Genomic DNA, 20,548 nt, shown 5'->3' with positions numbered 1-20,548 from the left:
ATGGCAAACAAAGACAAAAAAGTTTGTGCTGCATGGAGATTTAAGCCCAAGGATGGACTGAGAAATTGCGTGCACACCCACATCCACTATAATGTTTAGGCACAACAGTGCAGTAACATTGATTACATAATTTACGACAACACTAGTGTAATACGACACATCATGGTGGATCATTGCTATCAGTCAACCACAGAACATATACAGTGGGGAGAACAATTATTTGATACACTGCCGATTTTGCAGGTTTTCCTACTTACAAAGCATGTAGAGGTCTGTAATTTGTATTTTATCATAGGTACACTTCAACTGTGAGAGACGGAATCTAAAACAAAAATCCCGAAAATCACATTGTATGATTTTTAAATAATTTTAATTTGCATTTTATTGCATGACATAAGTATTTGATCACCTACCAACCAGTAAGAATTCCGGCTCTCACAGCCTGTTAGTTTTTCTTTAAGAAGCCCTCCTGTTCTCCACTCATTACCTGTATTAACTGCACCTGTTTGAACTCGTTACCTGTATAAAAGACACCTGTCCACACACTCAATCAAACAGACTCCAACCTCTCCACAATGGCCAAGACCAGAGAGCTGTGTAAGGACATCAGGGATAAAATTATAGACCTGCACAAGGCTGGGATGGGCTACAGGACAATAGGCAGGCAGCTTGGTGAGAAGGCAACAACTGTTGGCGCAATTATTAGAAAATGGAAGAAGTTCAAGATGACGGTCAATCACACTCGGTCTGGGGCTCCATGCAAGATCTCACCTCGTGGGGCATCAATGATCATGAGGAAGGTGAGGGATCAGCCCAGAACTACACGGCAGGACCTGGTCAATGACCTGAAGAGAGCTGGGACCACAGTCTCAAAGAAAACCATTAGTAACACACTACGCCGTCATGGATTAAAATCCTGGTCCCCCTGCTCAAGCCAGCGCATGTCCAGGCCCGTCTGAAGTTTGCCAATGACCATCTGGATGATCCAGAGGAGGAATGGGAGAAGGTAATGTGGTCTGATGAGACAAAAATAGAGCTTTTTGGTCTAAACTCCACTCGCCGTGTTTGGAGGAAGAAGAAGGATGAGTACAACCCCAAGGAAACCATCCCAACCGTGAAGCATGGAGGTGGAAACATAATTCTTTGGGGATGCTTTTCTGCAAAGGGGACAGGACGACTGCACCGTATTGAGGGGAGGATGGATGGGGCCATGTATCGCAAGATCTTGGCCAACAACCTCCTTCCCTCAGTAAGAGCATTGAAGATGGGTCGTGGCTGGGTCTTCCAGCATGACAACGACCCGAAACACACAGCCAGGGCAACTAAGGAATGGCTCCGTAAGAAGCATCTCAAGGTCCTGGAGTGGCCTAGCCAGTCTCCAGACCTGAACCCAATAGAAAATCTTTGGAGGGAGCTGAAAGTCCGTATTGCCCAGTGACAGCCCCGAAAACTGAAGGATCTGGAGAAGGTCTGTATGGAGGAGTGTTGTTTTTATGGCCGTCTAGCGGCACTTACACTTGCAGTGTTTGCCGTCCTCTGCAAGCTGATAGTTGGGTCTGCAGCGACACTGGTAGTGAGCAGGGGACAGCTGCACGCAGTCCTGCTCACAGCTTCCATTGCTGACGGCACAGGAGCGGACGGCTGGAGACAAACACACAGAGAGAGACAATAGATCAACAATTAGATCAACAAGGTGATGTATAGCAGAGCAGAATTCATGGTTCCTTCTATTAAGGCAAGTCGTCCAGGTCCTGAGGCAGCAAAGCATCCCCAAACCATCACATCACCACCACCATGCTTGACCTTTGGTATGATGTTCTTACTGTGGAATGCAGTGTTTGGTTTTCGCCAGGCATAATGGGACCCATCTCGTCCAAAAAGTTGACTCAAGTTTGCCAAAAAGCACCTGGATGATCATCAAGACTCTTGGAAGAACATTCTATGGACAGATGATTCAAAAGTATAACTTTTTGGACGACATGGTCCAGTAATGCCTTTATCTAATATTAGGTTTTGGTTGAAGATCTGATAACATTCAGTATCACAAATATGTAAAAGTAGAGAAAATTAGAAAGGGGGCATATACTTTTTCATAGCACTGTAGTTGATTGATTATCATGTGCTCTCAAAGTCTAATGCAGACAGACATTTTGACCACTATTGTTTTTGGTTCAGATTATTTACATTGACACAGGCCCAGAGTTTTTCATGAGAGCAGGATAAACTCCTGGCCCTAACAACGACTAGTAATTGGTATGAACATTACAGTAGGTCTACTTTCTCTGACAGCAGGAGCAAGTGTTTGTCTATATGTTTTCTCACAAAGAGCAAGACACCACAAGATCATTTCAAACATTTGATTTATGCTAACCCAAGGTGAACTGTATCGCTTTATGAGAAGTAGCTGCTCCATTTTCATTTGGATGAACTCAGAAAAGGGAGTCCCAGTTTCAAAACCAAAACAGCCAATAAGCGTGCGGACAGCAGGGGGTACTTACGTGGCTCTTTGCAGTCGACCTTGTACAGAAACAACCCCTGCCACTAACCCCTAGGCCATTGGAACCTTATGTATATCTGACAGGAATGGATAGATATTAGCAAGATGGTAGTTGCTTAACCTTGCCCTCTAGGTGGAACTTGCAATATTGCTTACACCTATCCAGTCCTGTCAGATCTACTAAAGTACCTAGAGTGGTATAGGGGCAATGGGTTGTTTCTGGACAGGGCCTATGTTTATGGAGGAAAGCTGTGAGATCGTCAGTGGAAAGTATCAGGTCTTCCCCTGACTGGCAACGTGCCCCGGGAAGCCAACATGATTCAGCCGACAGGCTTGCTTTGACAGTTAGATTGCCCATTTGCTCTCCATTGTTAGTAAATCAATCAACACTCCATATAACCAATATCTGAGCCAGGTAGGCATACAGCATTGGTGCAAGTTTCACTTATTCTCAAAGAACAATGATAATTTTCCTAATGATGGATGAGTTGGCTCTTTTGACTTTGCTAAGATCAGATGAGACTGACTGTCTCCAGTTAGCTTCTATAGTACTTGCTCCTGGTTTCAGGAGGAATCACAGGAACAGAGCTCTTAGTGGAGGGAGGCTCCAGAGCACTCTGGTGTGAAGGGGGAGAGAGACATGCTTCTCTGGCTGGCTTGGTTCATCTGGGGATGCTAGGGGACAGTTGAGACTACTTACATAGGTCTACACATTTCTTTCAGGGAAAGAGAGAATTTAATTGAAAGGAAATTGAGCATTATCAAGAGTGAGTCTTTCATTTAATTTTTTTTGAAGTAGGATCACACTAAGGGAGTTGTCAGTCATATCTTTTTCAGTAAGCCATATCACACAGTTTATTAAGGATGTCTTATGTTTTTCTACTGTTTGGAGCATCCTTGAGTTCGTCAGCTACCTTTCATTTAAAGGAGGAAAACTAGGCCTGGTGAAAAACAGCGTGATAAGGATGAGACGGTTTGTTTGACACATCATGCCATCAGAGGTTTCCGTGCCATCAAAGCAGCCTGATTAAAATCGAAATAAATAACTTGATTGATTCCGCGCTTTTGGACTACACACAGTTGCTGTGCATAAGACTAAAGTGAATCTAAGATTAGTGCGTGTGTCGAAGCACATGGTCTGCCGCTTCAATGGTGAAAAGGAAAAGCAATGTGGTTGAAAGTCTTTGTAGTTGAGCTAAGAGGACAGCATTGGGGGTGGCCAACCCTGGAGAGCTACAAGGAGTGTACATTTTGTTCCAGCCCAGCTTTAACAGTAACACACCTGATTCTACTAAATAGCTGCAGGACCTTGAACCAGGTATGTTAGTGCCGGGCTGGAACAAAAGCCTGCACACCCAGTAGCTCTCCAGGAAAAGGGGTTGGCCACCTGCACTCTAAATCATCACTCTGCGGAATTATATTCACCAACTGAGGTAGTGTAATTTGGCGCACATTTGGAGTATAAAAACGTCAACAATATGAATGGATTCCCATCTCTGTGGTAATAACTCATTGAAAAATAACAGGCACACTAACATTTCATCCAGACCGGCTCTGGTCAAAGTCAATTGTGTTTCAACAGGCCTCAGGGCTTCCCACCCACTGAGCACACACTGGTTGAATCAACGTTGTTTCCACGTCATTTCAATTAAATTACGTTGAACCAATGTGGAATGGACGTTGAATTGACATCTGTGCCCGCTGTGCGGTAACGCCCTAATCAATCAGAGAGAGAGTTATCCTGACACGCTGTTGTTGTGTGCCATAGCCATGAATGAAAATAAGCTTTCTGATACAGCACTGGAACTCACAGAGGAAAAGAGAGGAGATCTATATGAGAGCGAGAGAGTGTGCGTGCGCGTGCACACGTATGTGAGAGAGAGAGAGAAACAGTGGGAAAGCTTGTCTGCTGCCAGCACAACAGACTCTTTGATTCCCCCTTTTGACACAAGCAGAAGGTGGAGACCACTCTTTCCCTGCTGTGATGTGAGACCCAGCTTCTCCCATAGCCTAGCTTCCAGACGGTGAGGGCAACAACTGAATACATCCAGTACGTTGGACCAGATCCACCTGTTTCAGCCCAAACCTCCCTCAACCCTGACCCCTTCACCTCTGACTTCAGTTGACCTTATGTGAACCGTCCATGACCATAGGTGACCCCTCCACACCCTCCCCTCGGATCTTACCGATGCAAGTTCGGCCATCTGTATGCAGACGGGTGCCCAGGTTGCATTCGCAGTAGTACGAGCCCCTGGTGTTGACGCATCGGTGCTGGCAGCCCCCATTGTAGACCTGACACTCATCAACATCTGTGGGTGAGAAATGACAAATCAGTGTAATCACTGTTTAATAGTAAAGTACAGTATATTGTGGTGGAAGAGCTCTGCCTAAGCCCAGGGCCGGCGTTATGAGTGGGGCTTAGGGGGCCTGGCCCGCCCTATCGTACCTCCTTGCCCGTCCAAATATTTAAATATTGATAATTGATTTGACCGAAAGACCCATCAATCTCACATAAATCATCCAAGCGAGCAAAACAGCGCCCCTCTGTCTCAGTATGTGTAGCCCATGTATCTGATGCTGTCTGGACAAAAATAGTATGGAATTAGCTTGAAGGGGGGGGGTCTGTTGAGGCCCAGCTGTTCTATATATATATTTTTTTATGTGTGCAGCACGTGCAGACATAGGAGGTCCCATGAATTTTTTAAATAATATAACCTTCCAACTGATTCGTTCTGGCACTGGTCCTGCCTAAGCACCAGAAGCCCCGCAGGCCTCTTATAGAGAAGCCTTTAGACACACACAGAGCATTCAGCAAGAAATACAGGCACATGCCAATCTCACAGGGTCAGGCGGTAACTGGAGACAGATGGACGAAGGCCAGAACGGTTAGCAAAGCAAGCACTTGAGGGCTGGTAAACACACACACACACACAACTAGCCCTCTAACCACAGAAGCCCTACGGCATCTTGACAACCAACCACTACAATGGCATTGTCTTCCGACAGGTGGCGTCCCTCCAACGCAACCATTGTCCTTCAAGCGACGTGTCTTGTAGGACGTGGAACTCATATTCAAAAATAAATATTCCCGAGCATCAGCCATTTAACAATGAAAACATAGTTACAATTTTTGTTTTATATCACTGCGCTCTCGTATGACTCTCCATGAAATAGGCAGAATAACTAGCTAGCTACACTAAACAAAAATATAAGTGCAACATGTAAAGTGTTGGTCCCATGTTTCATGAGCTGAAATAAAAGATCACAGAAATGTTCCAGAAGCACAAAAAGCTTATTTCTCTCAAATTTTGTGCACAAATTTGTTTACATCCCTGAAGTGAGCATTTCTCCTTTGCCAAGATAATCTATCCACCTGACAGGTGTGGCATATCAAGAAGCTGATTAAACTGCATGATCATTACACAGGTGCACCTTGTGCCGGGGACAATAAAACGCCACTTTAAAATGTGCAGTTTTGTCACACAACACAGTGCCACAGATGTATCAAGTTTTGAGGGAGCAATTGGCATGCTGACTGCAGGAATTCTCACCAGCAGTTGTTGCCAGATAATGTAATGGTAATTTCTCTACCATAAGCTGCCTTCAACATCATTTTAGAGAATTTTGTAGTACGTCCAACCGGCCTCACAACCGCAGACCATGTGTATGGCGTCATGTGGGCGAGCAGTTTGCTGATGTCAACGTTGTGAACAGAGTGCCCCATGGTGGCGGAGGGGTTGTGATATGGGCAGGTATAAGCTACGGACAACGAACACAACTGCATTTTATCAATGGCCATTTGAATGCACAGAGATACCGTGACGAGAGCCTGAGGCCCATTGTCGTGCCATTCATCCACCGCCATCACCTCATGTTTCCGCATGATAATGCACAGCTCCATGTCCTCACGGATCTATACACAATTCCTGGAAGCTGAAAATGTCCCAGTTCTTCCATGGCCTGCATACTCACCAGACATGTCACCAATTGAGCATATTTGGGATGCTCTGGCTCGGCTTGTTCCCGCCAATATCTAGCAACTTCGCACAGCCACTGAGGAGGAGTGGGACAACATTCCACAGGCCACAATCAACAGCCTGATCAACTCTATGAGAAGATGTGTTGCACTGCATGAGGCAAATTGGTGGTCACACCCCTACCTTTTTTTAAAGGTATCTGTGACCAACAGATGCATATCAGTATTCCCAGTCATGTGATGTCTATAGATTAGGGCCTAATGAATTTATTTCAATTGACTGATTTCCTTGTATGAACTATAACTCAGTAAAATCTTTGAAATTGTTGCATGTTGCGTTTATACTAAATGATTAAACACGTTGTGACAGTGATTTAATAGTTTCAATTTTGAGAAAAAAATTATCAAAGCGGTGTCTATCTCCTGCACAAATTCTGTGCAAGGAAGTCGGTCGCCAGTGCAGTAACTTAATCAGCTGCTTAGCTAACTGTTTAGCTAGCTTTCTGACATAGCTAGTTAGCTAGCTAGCTCTATCTTTACTGACATAAAAGCTTGCTTAAATTACACTGAAGTGGTAGACATACAGCTCCAAAATTAGGAGGGACTGTTATCAGAAATCAGTCCATAACTCAGCATGTTTCTCCACAATCGCTAACTTGTAACTAGTAAGTCCAAGCCTTGACCAAAACAAAAAAAGAGATGGCGGACAATCTCTCGCCTCAGATCCAGAACCAGTAGTAACCACAAACTTCAATGAAGGTTATCTTAAAAGTAAAATACTAATCTAACATTCCTGCACCTGAATAACATTGTTGCTGAGGTGGACTTGCTAGCCAGCTTCAGGTTTTGAGTTCTTAGCCATTTTCTAATAAAACAACTCAACTAGCAAAATAATTTGTAAAATTAGCTGGGTGGTTAGCAGCACCGTTTCAGTGACTGGCTCAGTTAGCAAGCTAATATTGAACAGATGTATGCTAGCTTTCGTGCCCATTGTTAAACTTCAGAAATACTGCTCCACGATTAATTCAGACAGCTTTGAGGCAGAAATGGGGTTCAGCAGACGATGTCACCTAGGTAATATTTTCTAATGTTAGACACCACATTGTAGCCAAACTTATTTAGATCTATCCCATTAGTCTTTGCGAGATATGAGACAGATCAGTGCAAGCAATGCTAAAATGGAGTATATCTACCCCATTTATCACAACAAAAATGTACCATACTCCCTGGATTAGGACTGGCACTGGAAAATTAACATATGGCCCCATACAAGCCTCCTCAAAGGCAGTAAACATAATCCAGTTCATCTCCATAACAGCCAGTTTTATATGTCCTTCACAGGTCAGAGGTCAATGTTTCCCTTATAAAAAAAGATTGCAGTTTTGAAACTGCAGTAAAAGTGCAGTAACTGCAGTCGACTGTGGTATTTTGGATGCAATAATTGCAGAATATTTGCAGTGTACTGCAGTTATATTGCACTCTAACTGCAGTTACACTGCAAAATTATTTTGGATTCAGTATTTGCAGCATACTGCACTTATAATGCACTCTAACTGCAGTTATACTCCAGTCTACTGCAGTTATACTGCACTCTGACTGCAATCTTTTTTTGTAAGGGTTCTCTGTGCCTCTATTAAAACTTTATCCAGAGGCCCCTATGACATTAAGTGTCCTTCAGGGGCCCGTTTGAAGACATTTTCTTCTGGATATCACCGCTTCGAAGAGCACTAGCATGGGGAAAATACATACTCAGCACAAACCTGCACCTATCAAAAACGTAATGGTTTCCTGCACAGTTGATTTTGCTCTATAAGCTACACTTTTGTTATTCTAAGGAGCCACATCCATATAATCAACAAGATACATATTGCAGAAAACAGCAGTCATAACAAGTACAGAATGTCTCTATGAAGAGAATTGCTGACTTCGTCAAAGCAATGAAGTGACATTTTCTTAATAAGACAAGAGCTTATTCTTCATTCAAGATTTATGGAGAACAAACATGGTTTCCTTGGATTCTTTGATATACAGCCATCGTTCCACAATGTCAAGTACAGTAGCAATCCACGACATGCTTTACTGTTATCATTTCAAGGCACTGGGGTCACAAGGCTCGCCTTTCAAGCCTATGAGAAACCATCTGTGACGCAGACATCCCCTACTTCCAACTTCAACAAAACCAGAGAGCACCAAAAGAAGACAAATGGCAGAATGAGAAATAGGCTATGAGGAGGTATTTGGCTTTTGACACAAAGACCGTTGAAATTGGATGTCCTCTGTTGTCCTCTGTCTTTTGGTCTGGAGCTATATTAGGGTCCACCAGGGGGCATGGGCCTGAAAGAGCCTTCAGAGGACATTACTAAAGCGGGAAGGAAAGGTCTGGCTTCGGCCTCAAGAGGCCCAGGAGTGGAGAGTGGCCCAGTTGCCATTAAAACTGTGCAGTGTGATAAGCAGTAATTGCCTGAAGTGATCAGCAAAATTATGTTTACTGGATTTATCTTGGTACCATGAGGGATTTGGAGTTACAGCAAAGTTCAATCTATGTATCAATCTATACGGAACAAAAATATAAACGCAACATGCAACAATTTCAACGATTTTACTGAGTTACAGTTCATATAAGGAAATCAGTCAATTGAAATAAATAAATTAGGCCCTAATCTATGGATTTCACATGACTGGGCAGGGGTGCAGCCATGGGTGGGCCTGTGAGGGCGTAAGTCCACCCACTTGGGAGCCAGGTCCACCCACTGGGGAGCCAGGCCCAGCCAATCAGAATGAGTTTTTCCCCAGAAAAGGGCTTCATTAAATAAATATTCCTCAGTTTCATCAGCTGTCTGAGTGGCTGGTCTCAGCCGATCCCACAGGTGAAGAAGCCGGATGTGGAAGTCCTGGGCTGGCGTGGTTACACGTGGTATGCAGTTGTGAGGCCGGTCGGACGTACTGCCAAATTCTCTAAAACAACGTTGGAGGTGGCTTATGGTAGAGAAATGAACATTAAATTATCTGGCAACAGCTCTGTTGGACATTCCTGCAGTCAGCATGCCAATTGCACGCTCAAAACTTGATACATCTGTGGCATTGTGTTGTGTGACAAAACTGCACATTTTAAAGTGGCCTTTTATTGTCCCCAGCACAAGGTGCACCTGTGTAATGATCATACAGTTTAATAAGAAATAAGCTTTTTGTTCGTATGGAAAATTCGGTGATCTTTTATTTCAGCTCATGAAACACTTTACATGTTGCGTTTATATTTTTGTTCAGTATATATTTGAACATTTTGTTTGTGTGTCAGAGCAGACAGCATTGGCCGGCGGCAAGGTTTTTGTTGGATTTGATATTTGTCCAATGTACATATGCAGGAATATTTCCATTTCACATGGAATTTGGCCAAATAATCAAGTGTTGTGTCTGGGTGAGGTCAAGGTTGTCAGTTGAAATTACCTGAAAATCCATTAACAGACAAAACAAACTTTCTAAAATAAATGAAGCTGTCATTAACACGGCATTTAAACACTTTCCTCCCAGAAAGCCTTGCAGCCAAGAGACTCTTGCTGCCAGATGTCATCTGTTTTCACATGGCCACGAGGGTGTAATAGTTCTGCCCAAATTGTGGAGCTCAGAGACCCATTTATAGAATGTAAATTATATAAGGATTTGAAAATCTTGCTACTTTTCACAGCCAAGGGACAATTTACTGCTGAAGGGCCTTGAGACCGATTGGATGGAGAGAGAATCAAAATAAAAACAAAGAAATGTCCGGATTAATTAGTGGAACGACAAGAGATGGAAACAGAAAAATAACACAAAGAGGCTGAGAAATGAATGTTGCAGGGATCTTAGTTTCATTGCTTTAACATTCAGGAGCCAAACAAGGAGTTACTCAAAGTGAAACACCCATATTTCAAGTTGAACGACACATATCACCAACTGTTATACATATACAAACCAATTATGATTAAGAAGAACCACAACATCATGATTCTTCCATGCTCTTCCAAATGACAATTTTCATACACTGGTATGGTGCTGGAGATAATGAATATAAGGCTGAGAAGTTGTGGAATATTGGTTAGGGGAGGGTTTGGCTGGCCGGAATGTCCTTGTCCCATCACACTCTAGCGACTCCTTGTGGTGGGCCGGGAGCATGCACGCTGACACGGTCGACCAGTTGTACAGTGTTTCCTCTGACAAATTGGTGCGGCTGGCTTCCGGGTTAAGCGAGCAGTGTGTCAAGAAGCAGCGCGGCTTGGCAGGGTCGTGTTTCAGAGGACGCATGGCTCTCGACCTTCGCCTCTCCCGAGTCCGTACGGGAGTTGCAGCAATGGGACAAGACAGTAACTACCAATTGGGGAGGAAAAAGGGGTAAAAAGTACAAAAGTAAAATAAACAAATAAAAATAAAGGACTCATCAGAAGTCTTAATTGCATTCAGGACTATTGTGATGATGCTTAAAGTCCTGCCTATTCTACTCCAGGAGATAAATAAGTGTGTCTGACCCCTGGGGTCCACCGTACTTAGATGGCCAGCAGCCTTTGTGTTGATGGGGCGTCTGAACTGATATACAGTAGGCACTACTAACATATCTCTCACTGCGCTGGCAACCCCATTTACATTCTGCTGGCAAGAGATCTGGGTTGTCAATCATTGTCTTAAGGAGGTAGGCACTTTGACATGATATATGTTTTTTCCCAAATCGACAAAGGCATTAGTTATTTTTTACCAAACAAAACAATTGAGAAAAATAGGGGAGGGGAGGATGAACTTTTCTTCACATTACAACTTAACAAAATCTGGTCTAAGCATCAGTTCCATAACTTTATATCCTCTAGACAATTACAGGGTGAAACATGAAGATGAATCTCATAAGAAATGTTACCAGACAAAATGGCTGTTCACGGGTCGTGAATGTTAAGACTCCACAACAAAGTGGTCAGTACGCATTTCAATTTGAGAGATGATAGCTGTTTCCACATGTCATTAATCATATGGCTTCGAGTAATTTTATTAAGCTGCTAGTGTATGCAAGATGTGACAGGTTTTCATAAGACGCAGCCAACAGGGAGATCAAATCCAAAGCCACATCAACACTGATGGAAAATGGGGATTCATGAAACATGCCATGCAGACTTTACACACTGGCGCACACGTACACACACACACGCTCACACAAGCTCGCTAGCAAGCACGCACGCTCAGACCTCACAATTGTTAATAAAGCAGGAAACAAGGAACAACAGCCAACGGCCCATTTCCATAAAATTCTGTTTATCTGTGCAGAACATACACTGTGTGCACAAAACATTAGGAACGCCTGCTCTTTCCATGACATAGACTGACCAGGTGAATCCAGGTGAAAGCTATGATCCCTTATTGATGTCACTTGTTAAATCCACTTCAATTAGTGTAGATGAAGGGGAGGAAACAGGTTAAAGAAGGATTTTTAAGCCTTGATACATGGATTGTGTATGTGTGCCATTCAGAGGTTAGAGTGTGTCAAGAACTGCAACGGTAATAGTTTTTTCACGCTCAACAGTTTCCCACGTGTATCAAGAATGGTCCACCACCCAAAGGACATCCAGCCAACTTGACGCAACTGTGGGAAGCATTAGAGTTAACATGGCCCAGCAACCCTGTGGAACGCTTTCGACACCTTGTAGAGTCCATGCCCCGACGAATTGAGGCAGTTCTGAGGGCAAAAGGGGGTGCAACTCAATATTATAAAGGTATTCCTAATGTTTTGTACATTCAGCGTATACTAGCCTCCGGTTTCAGTGCAGTAAAAGACATACTACACTGTAACATACAGTGCATTCAGAAAGTATTCAGACCCCTTGACTTTTTCCACATTTTGTTACATTACAGCCTTATTCTAAAGTGGATTAAATAGTTTTTTTCCCTCATCAATCTACACACAATACCCCATAATGACAGAAAAAACTGGTTTTTAAACATTTTTGCAAATGTATAAAATAAAAAAAACTGAAATATCACATTTACATAAGTATTCAGACCCTTTACTCAGTACTTTTTTGAAGTACCTTTGGCAGCGATTACAGCCTCAAGTCTTCTTGGGTATGATGCTACAAGCTTGGCACCCCTGTATTTGGGGAGTTTCTCCCATTTTTCTCTGCAGATCCTCTCAAGCTCTGTCAGGTTGGATGGGGAGAGTCGCTGCACAGCTATTTTCAGGTCTCTCCAGAGATGTTTGATCGAGTTCAAATCCGGGCTCTAGCTGGGCCACTCAAGGACATTTAGAGACTTGTCCCGAAGCCACTCCTGCGTTGTCTTGGCTGTGTGCTTAGGGTTGTTGTCCTGTTGGAAGGTGAACCTTCGCCAAAGTCTGAGATCCTGAGCGCTTTGGAGCAGATTTTCATCAAGGATCTCTCTATACTTTGCTCCGTTCATTTTTCCCTCGATCCTGATTAGTCTCCCAGTCCCTGCCGCTGAAATACATCCCCACAGCATGAGGCTGCCACCACCATGCTTCACAGTAGGGATGGTGCCAGGTTTCCTCCAGACGTGACACTTGGCATTCAGGCTAAAGAGTTCAATCTTGGTTTCATCAGACCAGAGAATCTTGTTTCTCATGGTCTGAGAGTCTTTAGGTGCCTTTTGGGAAACTCCAAGCGGGCTGTCATGTGTCTTTTCCTGAGGAGTGGCTTCCATCTGGCCACGGTACCATAAAGGCCTGATTGGTGGAGTACTGCAGAGATGGTTGTCCTTCTGGAAGGTTCTCCCATCTCCACAGAGGAACTCTGGAGCTCTGTCAGAGTGACCATCGGGTTCTTGGTCACCTCCCCGACCAAGGCCCTTCTCCCCCGATTGCTCAGTTTGGCCAGGTGGCCAGCTCTAGGAAGAGTCTTGGTGGTTCCAAACTTCTTCCATTTAAGAATGATGGAGGCCACTGTGTTCTTGCGGTCCTTCAATGCTACAGAAATGTTTGGGTTCCTTCCACAGATCTGTGCCTCGACACAATCCTGTCTCAGAGCTCTACGGACAATTCCTTAGACCTCATGGCTTGGTTTTTGCTCTGACATGCACTGTCAACTGTGGGGCCTTATATAGACAGTTGTGTGCCTTTCCAAATCATGTCCAATCAATTGAATTTACCACAGATGGACTTCAATGAAGTTGTAGAAACATGAAGGATGATCAATGGAAACAGGATGCACCTGAGCTCAATTTCGAGTCTCATAGCAAAGGGTCTGAATACTTATGTAAATAAAAAATATAAAAAAATTCTACAAACCTGTTTTCGCTTTGTCATTATGGGGTATTGTGTGTAGATTGATGAGGGAATGTTTTTATTTAATCAATTTTAGAATAAGGCTGTAACGTAACAAAATGTGGAAAAAGTCAATGGGTCTGAATACTTTCCGAATGCACTGTAGTCTAGGAGAGACTGGGTTGTCTTACGGGTTGGTTGTCACAGTGCTAATGACTCCCAATCTAAATGGTGTAAAATTTTTAAGGTTCAAATGTGTGAATTCTTTGAAAGAACTCGTTCACCTGGTCAATTCATGTTAGCATGACTAAACACTGAGATTATTGGAATTCATGTGTTTTTCATAGGTGAAAGTAAAGAAATACATTTTCTTTGTAAATGTTTGAATTATGGGAGTATCCATGAACAATTATGTTTGTTGAAAAAAGGGAAAGAAGAGCTATATTTTGTGCATGTGCTATAAAGAGCCCCCTTCATTGCCTCTCTTACACACGTTTTCTGTCACACAACCACACGTCTGCAAACACCCTAAAAATGTACTCAAAATGTAATATGTTATTCTCACAGCATAAAATGCAGAATTATGTTAGGAATATCGTTAGATCAAAGAAAGGAGTGGCTAGTTCTAAGACTCTGTATGTGACAACCAACCCCATACTGTGTGACAACCAACCACGCTATGGCACTGTGGACAGAGTGTGTTTGATGGTTTACAAAAGCGTCCCCATTTCAACCCATCTTATCCTAATATTGAAAAGAGTATTGTCAGATAGACTGGTGCTGAGAAATACACACGAGAGTAAAAAGTGTGACAACCAACCCCAGTCTCCCCTACACATTTACAGTGTATGCAAAAGTGTGCCTCCCAAACAGTGTACCAATCGAGCACATGCAGACTCTACAGACTAACGAGGACCACCTGCCCGAGAGATCTGCAAAGAATCTTAATCGCTGTGGCCCGGAGCGCTGATGGGAGGCTAAATGAATGCACCTTGTGTGTGTGTCTGTGCGTGCATGTGTGTCACTCACACACATGGTCAGCGAGGACATTAACAGCAGCACTGTTTCACACAGAATCATTAGAGCATGATTACACCACTGTGAGTAAAAGTGGGACATGATCTGGTATGACAATACAGTACATTCCCACCCAGCAACCAATTGTTATTGGTAAAGCCAAATGTATGCAACAGCTTAGCATGGAGTAGTGGTTAAAGCTTAGGCATTTGCTCTGGTGCTGGAGCATTTAGGATATAGCCAAGCTAGGAAATTTATCTGGTGCACATACCTGGGGGTCAGTTGTGCATAGACAGGTAGTGGGAGATTAAGAGAGAGAGAGAGAGCGCGTTGTCGCAATACCAGAATTTTGACTTTGATACCGATACCAAGTTTAGCATCACAGTACTCGATACCATCATGATACTTGATACCAAAATGATACCACGGCAACAAAAGAAGACGTATTAGCCAAAGTAACAGAATGGCCCTTGATCCAGACAGATCTTTTGAGTTCAATATCATTACATTTGACGTTTTTTTTTTTTTTTTTTTACAACATAACTGCATAATGGTAATCATTTATTTGAATGGTAAATCTTTATTGATAAACTGAGTAAATCAAGATCTATCTGTATTTATTATGGATCCCCATTAGCTGCTGCCTTCTTCCTGGGGTACAGCACAATTAAGGCAGTTATACAATTTTAAAAACATTACAATACATTCACAGATTTCACAACACACTGTGTGCCCTCAGGCCCCTACTCCACCACTACCGCATATCTACAGTACAAAAATCCATGTGTCCATGTGTGTATAGTGCGTATGTTATCGTGTGTGTGAATGCATGTGTCTGCGCCTATGTTTGTGTTGCTTCACAGTCCCCGCTGTTCCATAAGGTGTATTTTTATCTAATTTTACTGCCTGCATCAGTTACTTGATGTGGAATAGAGTTCCATGTAGTCATGGCTCTATGTAGTACTGTGCGCCTCCCATAGTCTGTTCTGGACTTGGGAACTGTGAAGAGACCTCTTGTCTTGTGGGGTATGTATGGATGTCTGAGTTGTGCGCCAGTAGTTCAAACAGACAGCTCGGTGCATTCAACATGTCAATACCTCTCATAAATACAAGTAGTGATGAAGTCAATCTCTCCTCCACTTTGAGCCAGGAGATTGACATGCATATTATTAAAGTTAGCTCTCTGTGTACATCCAAGGGCCAGCCATGCTGCCCTGTTCTGAGCCAATTGCAATTTTCCTAAGTCCCTTTTTGTGGCACCTGACCACACGACTGAACAGTAGTCCAGGTGCGACAAAACTAGGGCCTGTAGGACCTGCCTTGTTTATAATGCTGTTAAGAAGGTAGAGCAGCGCTTTATTATGGAAACACTTCTCCCCATCTTAGCTACTGTTGTAGCAATATGTTTTGACCATTACAGTTTACAATCAAGGGTTACTCCAAGCAGCTTAGCCATCTCAACTTGCTCAATTTCCACATTATTTATTACAAGATTTAGTTGAGGTTTAGGGTTTAGTGAATTATTTGTCCCAAATACAATGCTTTTAGTTGTAGAAATATTTAGGACTAACTTATTCCTTGCCACCCACTCTGAAACTAACTGCAGCTCTTTGTTAAGTGTTGCAGTCATTTCAGTCGCTGTATTAGCTGACATGTATAGTGTTGAGTCATCCGCATACATAGACACACAGGCTTTACTCAAAGCCAGTGGCATGTCGTTAGTAAAGATTGGAAAAAGTAAGGGGCCTAGTCAGCTGCCCTGGGGAATTCCTGATTCTACCTGGATTATGTTGCAGAGGCTTCCATTAAAGAACACCCTCTGTGTTCTGTTAGACAGGAAACTCTTTATCCACAATATAGCAGGGGGTGTAAAGCCATAACAAATACAGTACCAGTCAAAAGTTTGGACACACCTACTCATTCCAATGGTTTTTCTTTATTTTTTACATTGTAGAATAATAGTGAAGACATCAAAACAATGAAATAACACATATGGAATCATGTAGTAACCACAAAAGTGTTAAACAAATCAAAATATATTTTATATTTGAGATTCTTCAAATAGCCACCCTTTGCCTTGATGACAGCTTTGCACACTCTTGGCAATCTCACAACCAGCTTCACCTGGAATGCTTTTCCAACAGTCTTGAAGGAGTTCTCACATAAGCTGAGCACTTGTTGGCTGCTTTTCCTTCACTCTGCTGTCCGACTCATCCCAAACCATCTCAATTGGGTTGAGGTCGGGGGATTGTGGAGGCCAGGTCATCTGATGCAGCACTCCATCACTCTCCTTCTTGGTAAAATAGCCCTTACACAGCCTGGAGGTGTGTTGGGTCATTGTCCAAATGATAGTCCCAAAACAGCCCAAAACAGATGGGATGGCGTATCGCTGCAGAATGCTGTGGTAACCATGCTGGAATTCTAAATAAATCACAGACAGTGTCACCAGCAACCATGCAGCAACCAAAAAAGTGTTCAACAAATCTAAATATGTTTTATATTTTAGATTCTTCAAAATAGCCACCCTTTTCCTTGATGACAGCTTTACACACTTTTGGCATTCTCTCAACCAGATTCATGAGGTAATCACCTGGAATGCAAATCAATTAACAGGTGTGCCTTCTTAAAAGTTAATTTATGGAATTTATTTCCTTCTTAATGCGTTTGAGCCAATCAATTGTGTTGTGACAAGGTAGGGGTGGTATACAGAAGATAGCCCTATTTTGTAAAAGACCAAGTCCATATTATGGCAAGAACAGCTCAAATAAGCAAAGAGAAACAACAGTCCATCATTACTTTAAGACATGAAGGTCAGTCAATACGGAACATTTCAAGAAGTTTCTTCAAGTGCAGTCGAAAAAACCATCAAGCACCATACATCTGCTGCAGAGGATAAGTTCATTAGAGTTACCAGCCTCAGAAATTACAGCCCAAATAAATGCTTCACGGAGTTCAAGTAACAGACACATCTCAACATCAACTGTTCAGAGGAGACTGCGTGAATCAGGCCTTCATGGTCGAATTGCTGCAAAGAAACCACTACTAAAGGACACCAATAAGAAGAAGAGACTTGCTTTGGCCAAGAAACACGAGCAATGGACATTAGACCGGTGGAAATCTGTCCTTTGGTCTGATCAGTCCAAATTTGCGATTTTTGGTTCCAACCACCGTGTCTTTGTGAGACGCAGAGTAGGTGAACAGATGATCTCTGCATGTGTGGTTCCCACCGTGAAGCACGGAGGAGGAGGTGTCATGGTGTGGGGGTGCTTTGCTGGTGACAGTGTCTGTGATTTATTTAGAATTCAAGGCACACTTAACCATTCTGCAGCGATACGCCATCCCATCTGGTTTCCGCTTAGTGGGCTCCTCCAGGCTGTGTAAGGGCTATTTGACCAAGAAGGAGCATGATGGAGTGATGGAGTGCTGCATCAGATGACCTGGCCTCTACAATTACCCAAACTCAACCCAATTGAGATGGTTTGGGATGAGTTGGACTGCAGAGTGAAGGAAAAGCAGCCAACAAGTGCTCAGCATATGTGGGAACTCCTTCAAGACTGTTGGAAAAGCATTCCTCATGAAGCAGGTTGAGAGAATGCCCAGAGTGTGCAAATGAGTAGGTGTTTCCAAACTTTTGACTGGTAATGTAAGTTTTTCTAGCAGCAGATTATGATCGATAATGTCAAAAGCCGCACTGAAGTCTAACAAAACAGCCCCCACAATCTTTTTATCATCAATTTCTCTCAGCCAATCATCAGTCATTTGTGTAAGTGCTGTCATTGTTGAATGTCCTTCCTTATAAGTGTGCTGAAAGTCTGTTGTCAATTTGTTTACTGTAAAATAGCATTGTATCTGGTCAAACGTTTACTAAGGGTTGGTAACAGGCTGATTGGTCGTCTATTTGAGCCAGTAAAGGGGGCTTCCACAATTGTCCTCAGTAATCTTCCATCCAAGCTGTCAGACCCCGGTGGCTTGTCATTGTTGATAGACAACAATCATTTCTTCCACACTCACTTTACAGAATTCAAAATTACAATGCTTGTCTTTCATAATTTGGTCAGATATATTTGAATGTGTAGTGTCAGCGTTTGTTGCTGGCATGTCATGCCTAAATTTGCTAATCTTGCCAATGAAAAAATCATTAAAGTAGTTGGCAATATCAGTAAGTTTTGTGATGAATGAGCCATCTGATTCAATGAATGATAGAGCTGAGTTTGCGTTTTTTCCCAAAATGTCATTTAAGGTGCTCCAAAGCTTTTTACTATCATTCTTTTTGTCATTTATCTTTGCCTCATCCCTCTCAACCATACAATTTTTCAATTCCTCATTAATCCACAGGGATTTAACCATTCACACACAAAGCCAATTCGAGGCTCCAGCAAAGATTATCTCGTCTGGTGGTGATACAGCCCAAACTCCCAATGAGTGCAGTGGTTCCTCATGGCAGGCTAGAGCTAGCAATGAGGAAGTGGAGCAGGATTATTTATATGGATTGGAGCCACTGGCCTCTGCTGCTGTGGCAACATCCCTCCCTGACCTCACAGTCATTCAGTGCTTATCTGGCCTCAAGTTACTGACCTCTCATCAACAGCCATGAGATTCACACTGACTAGCACAACAAAACTCAGTTGTAATGTCCTAAACAGCTGCCCTGGGGTCTCTCTCACACTCACAGCCAGCATCAACATGTTTGGAACTGGAACCACGACCAGAGCTGGAACACACTTGGCTCAGATCAAGTATGTAGTTTGGCAACCTGTGGTGGTTACAAGACTGTGGTCCACTGCAGTCCAATATCACAACATTTTTCAGGATTAGAGGTATGGAGGGCAGCAGAACCTTGATTTTGGGAAGTAGCATTGGCGTGTGCGTGATTGCGTGCGTGCGTGTGCACACATGAATGTGTGTGCATGTGTGAGTGAGTTCTTGTGTGTTCTTGTGTGTGTCCATGCATGGGTGTGTGTGGTGCCAGGATCTCCCTGTGCTTGTCATACTCTTACTGGACAATGATAAGACGCATCAAAAAGCAACAGAACTCCAACTGTCATAAATCAGGAGGATCACAGAAATTCACCAAGTCAAAGAAACAACAAAGAAACTGCTGCATCTGCAGATTTAATATGCCAGGTAGTCTATAGCTCTAATATCTAGTCTAAGGGTGTTTTCACACTTGGTTCCCTTTCAGCCAATTTTTGTGGTTCGCTTGATTTTTGGGGCAGTGTGAACACTCAAAAGAGCCCCCGAAGAGAACCAAACTGAACTGAGATCATCTTGAGAGATGGTCTGAGTTCAATTCACTTGAATTTCACGGTCTGGTTACCTTTTTTAGTTCAATGTGAACACAAAGCTCCCCAGGTTTGCTTGTCATTATTCCTGCACCACACACTAGACTACTGCAACACCATTTCCTGTGCCATAACCCCTCACATTTGTGCCACAAAAGAGAGAAGATGATGATGTGCAGGTTTGAGGAAAAAACGTGTGCTGTTTTTGGATATTGATTAGCGATTATCAAGGATGCACAGTTTTTAGTTCAAGATTATTTGTTTGCAATATGTGATCTATAGGCTAAGATAACTTCATAAGCTGTTTATTTGATTGTGGGGTTTGAATAGTGTGAGAAGACAACATATTTGGTGAGAACATATGGTACAAAATCAATTCTAGACAGTTAAATTACAGCATTATTTAATCTGCAGTAATTATTCTGCTATTTATTCTGTTAACAATTATATTTATATGTTAATATCATCTTCAAATTACAATTATTATGTCTAATCTTTTAACTAAATGCAATCTATTAGCTTCCAAAATGTAAGTAGGTATATCTAAC

At 42.8% G+C, this 20,548-nt stretch overlaps 1 protein-coding gene across 1 annotated transcript in view; it reads right to left on the bottom strand.

Annotated features, from left to right (window-relative positions):
• Window positions 1-20,548, bottom strand: part of LOC121537256 (multiple epidermal growth factor-like domains protein 6) — a 122,112-nt gene that overhangs the window by 50,290 nt on the left and 51,274 nt on the right. Inside the window, exons 8-9 of the mRNA XM_041844934.2 lie at window positions 4,684-4,806; window positions 1,516-1,641 (exon numbers count right to left, since the gene is read on the bottom strand). Coding sequence (XP_041700868.2) covers window positions 1,516-1,641; window positions 4,684-4,806 — 249 coding nt within the window. The remainder of the gene's footprint in view (window positions 1-1,515; window positions 1,642-4,683; window positions 4,807-20,548) is intronic.

Source organism: Coregonus clupeaformis, chromosome 24 (genome assembly GCF_020615455.1).
Source record: "Coregonus clupeaformis isolate EN_2021a chromosome 24, ASM2061545v1, whole genome shotgun sequence".
Taxonomy (NCBI): Eukaryota; Metazoa; Chordata; class Actinopteri; order Salmoniformes; family Salmonidae; genus Coregonus; species Coregonus clupeaformis.
The sequence above is the reverse complement of the archived record's forward strand: the minus strand, read 5'-3'. Positions and strand labels throughout refer to the sequence as shown.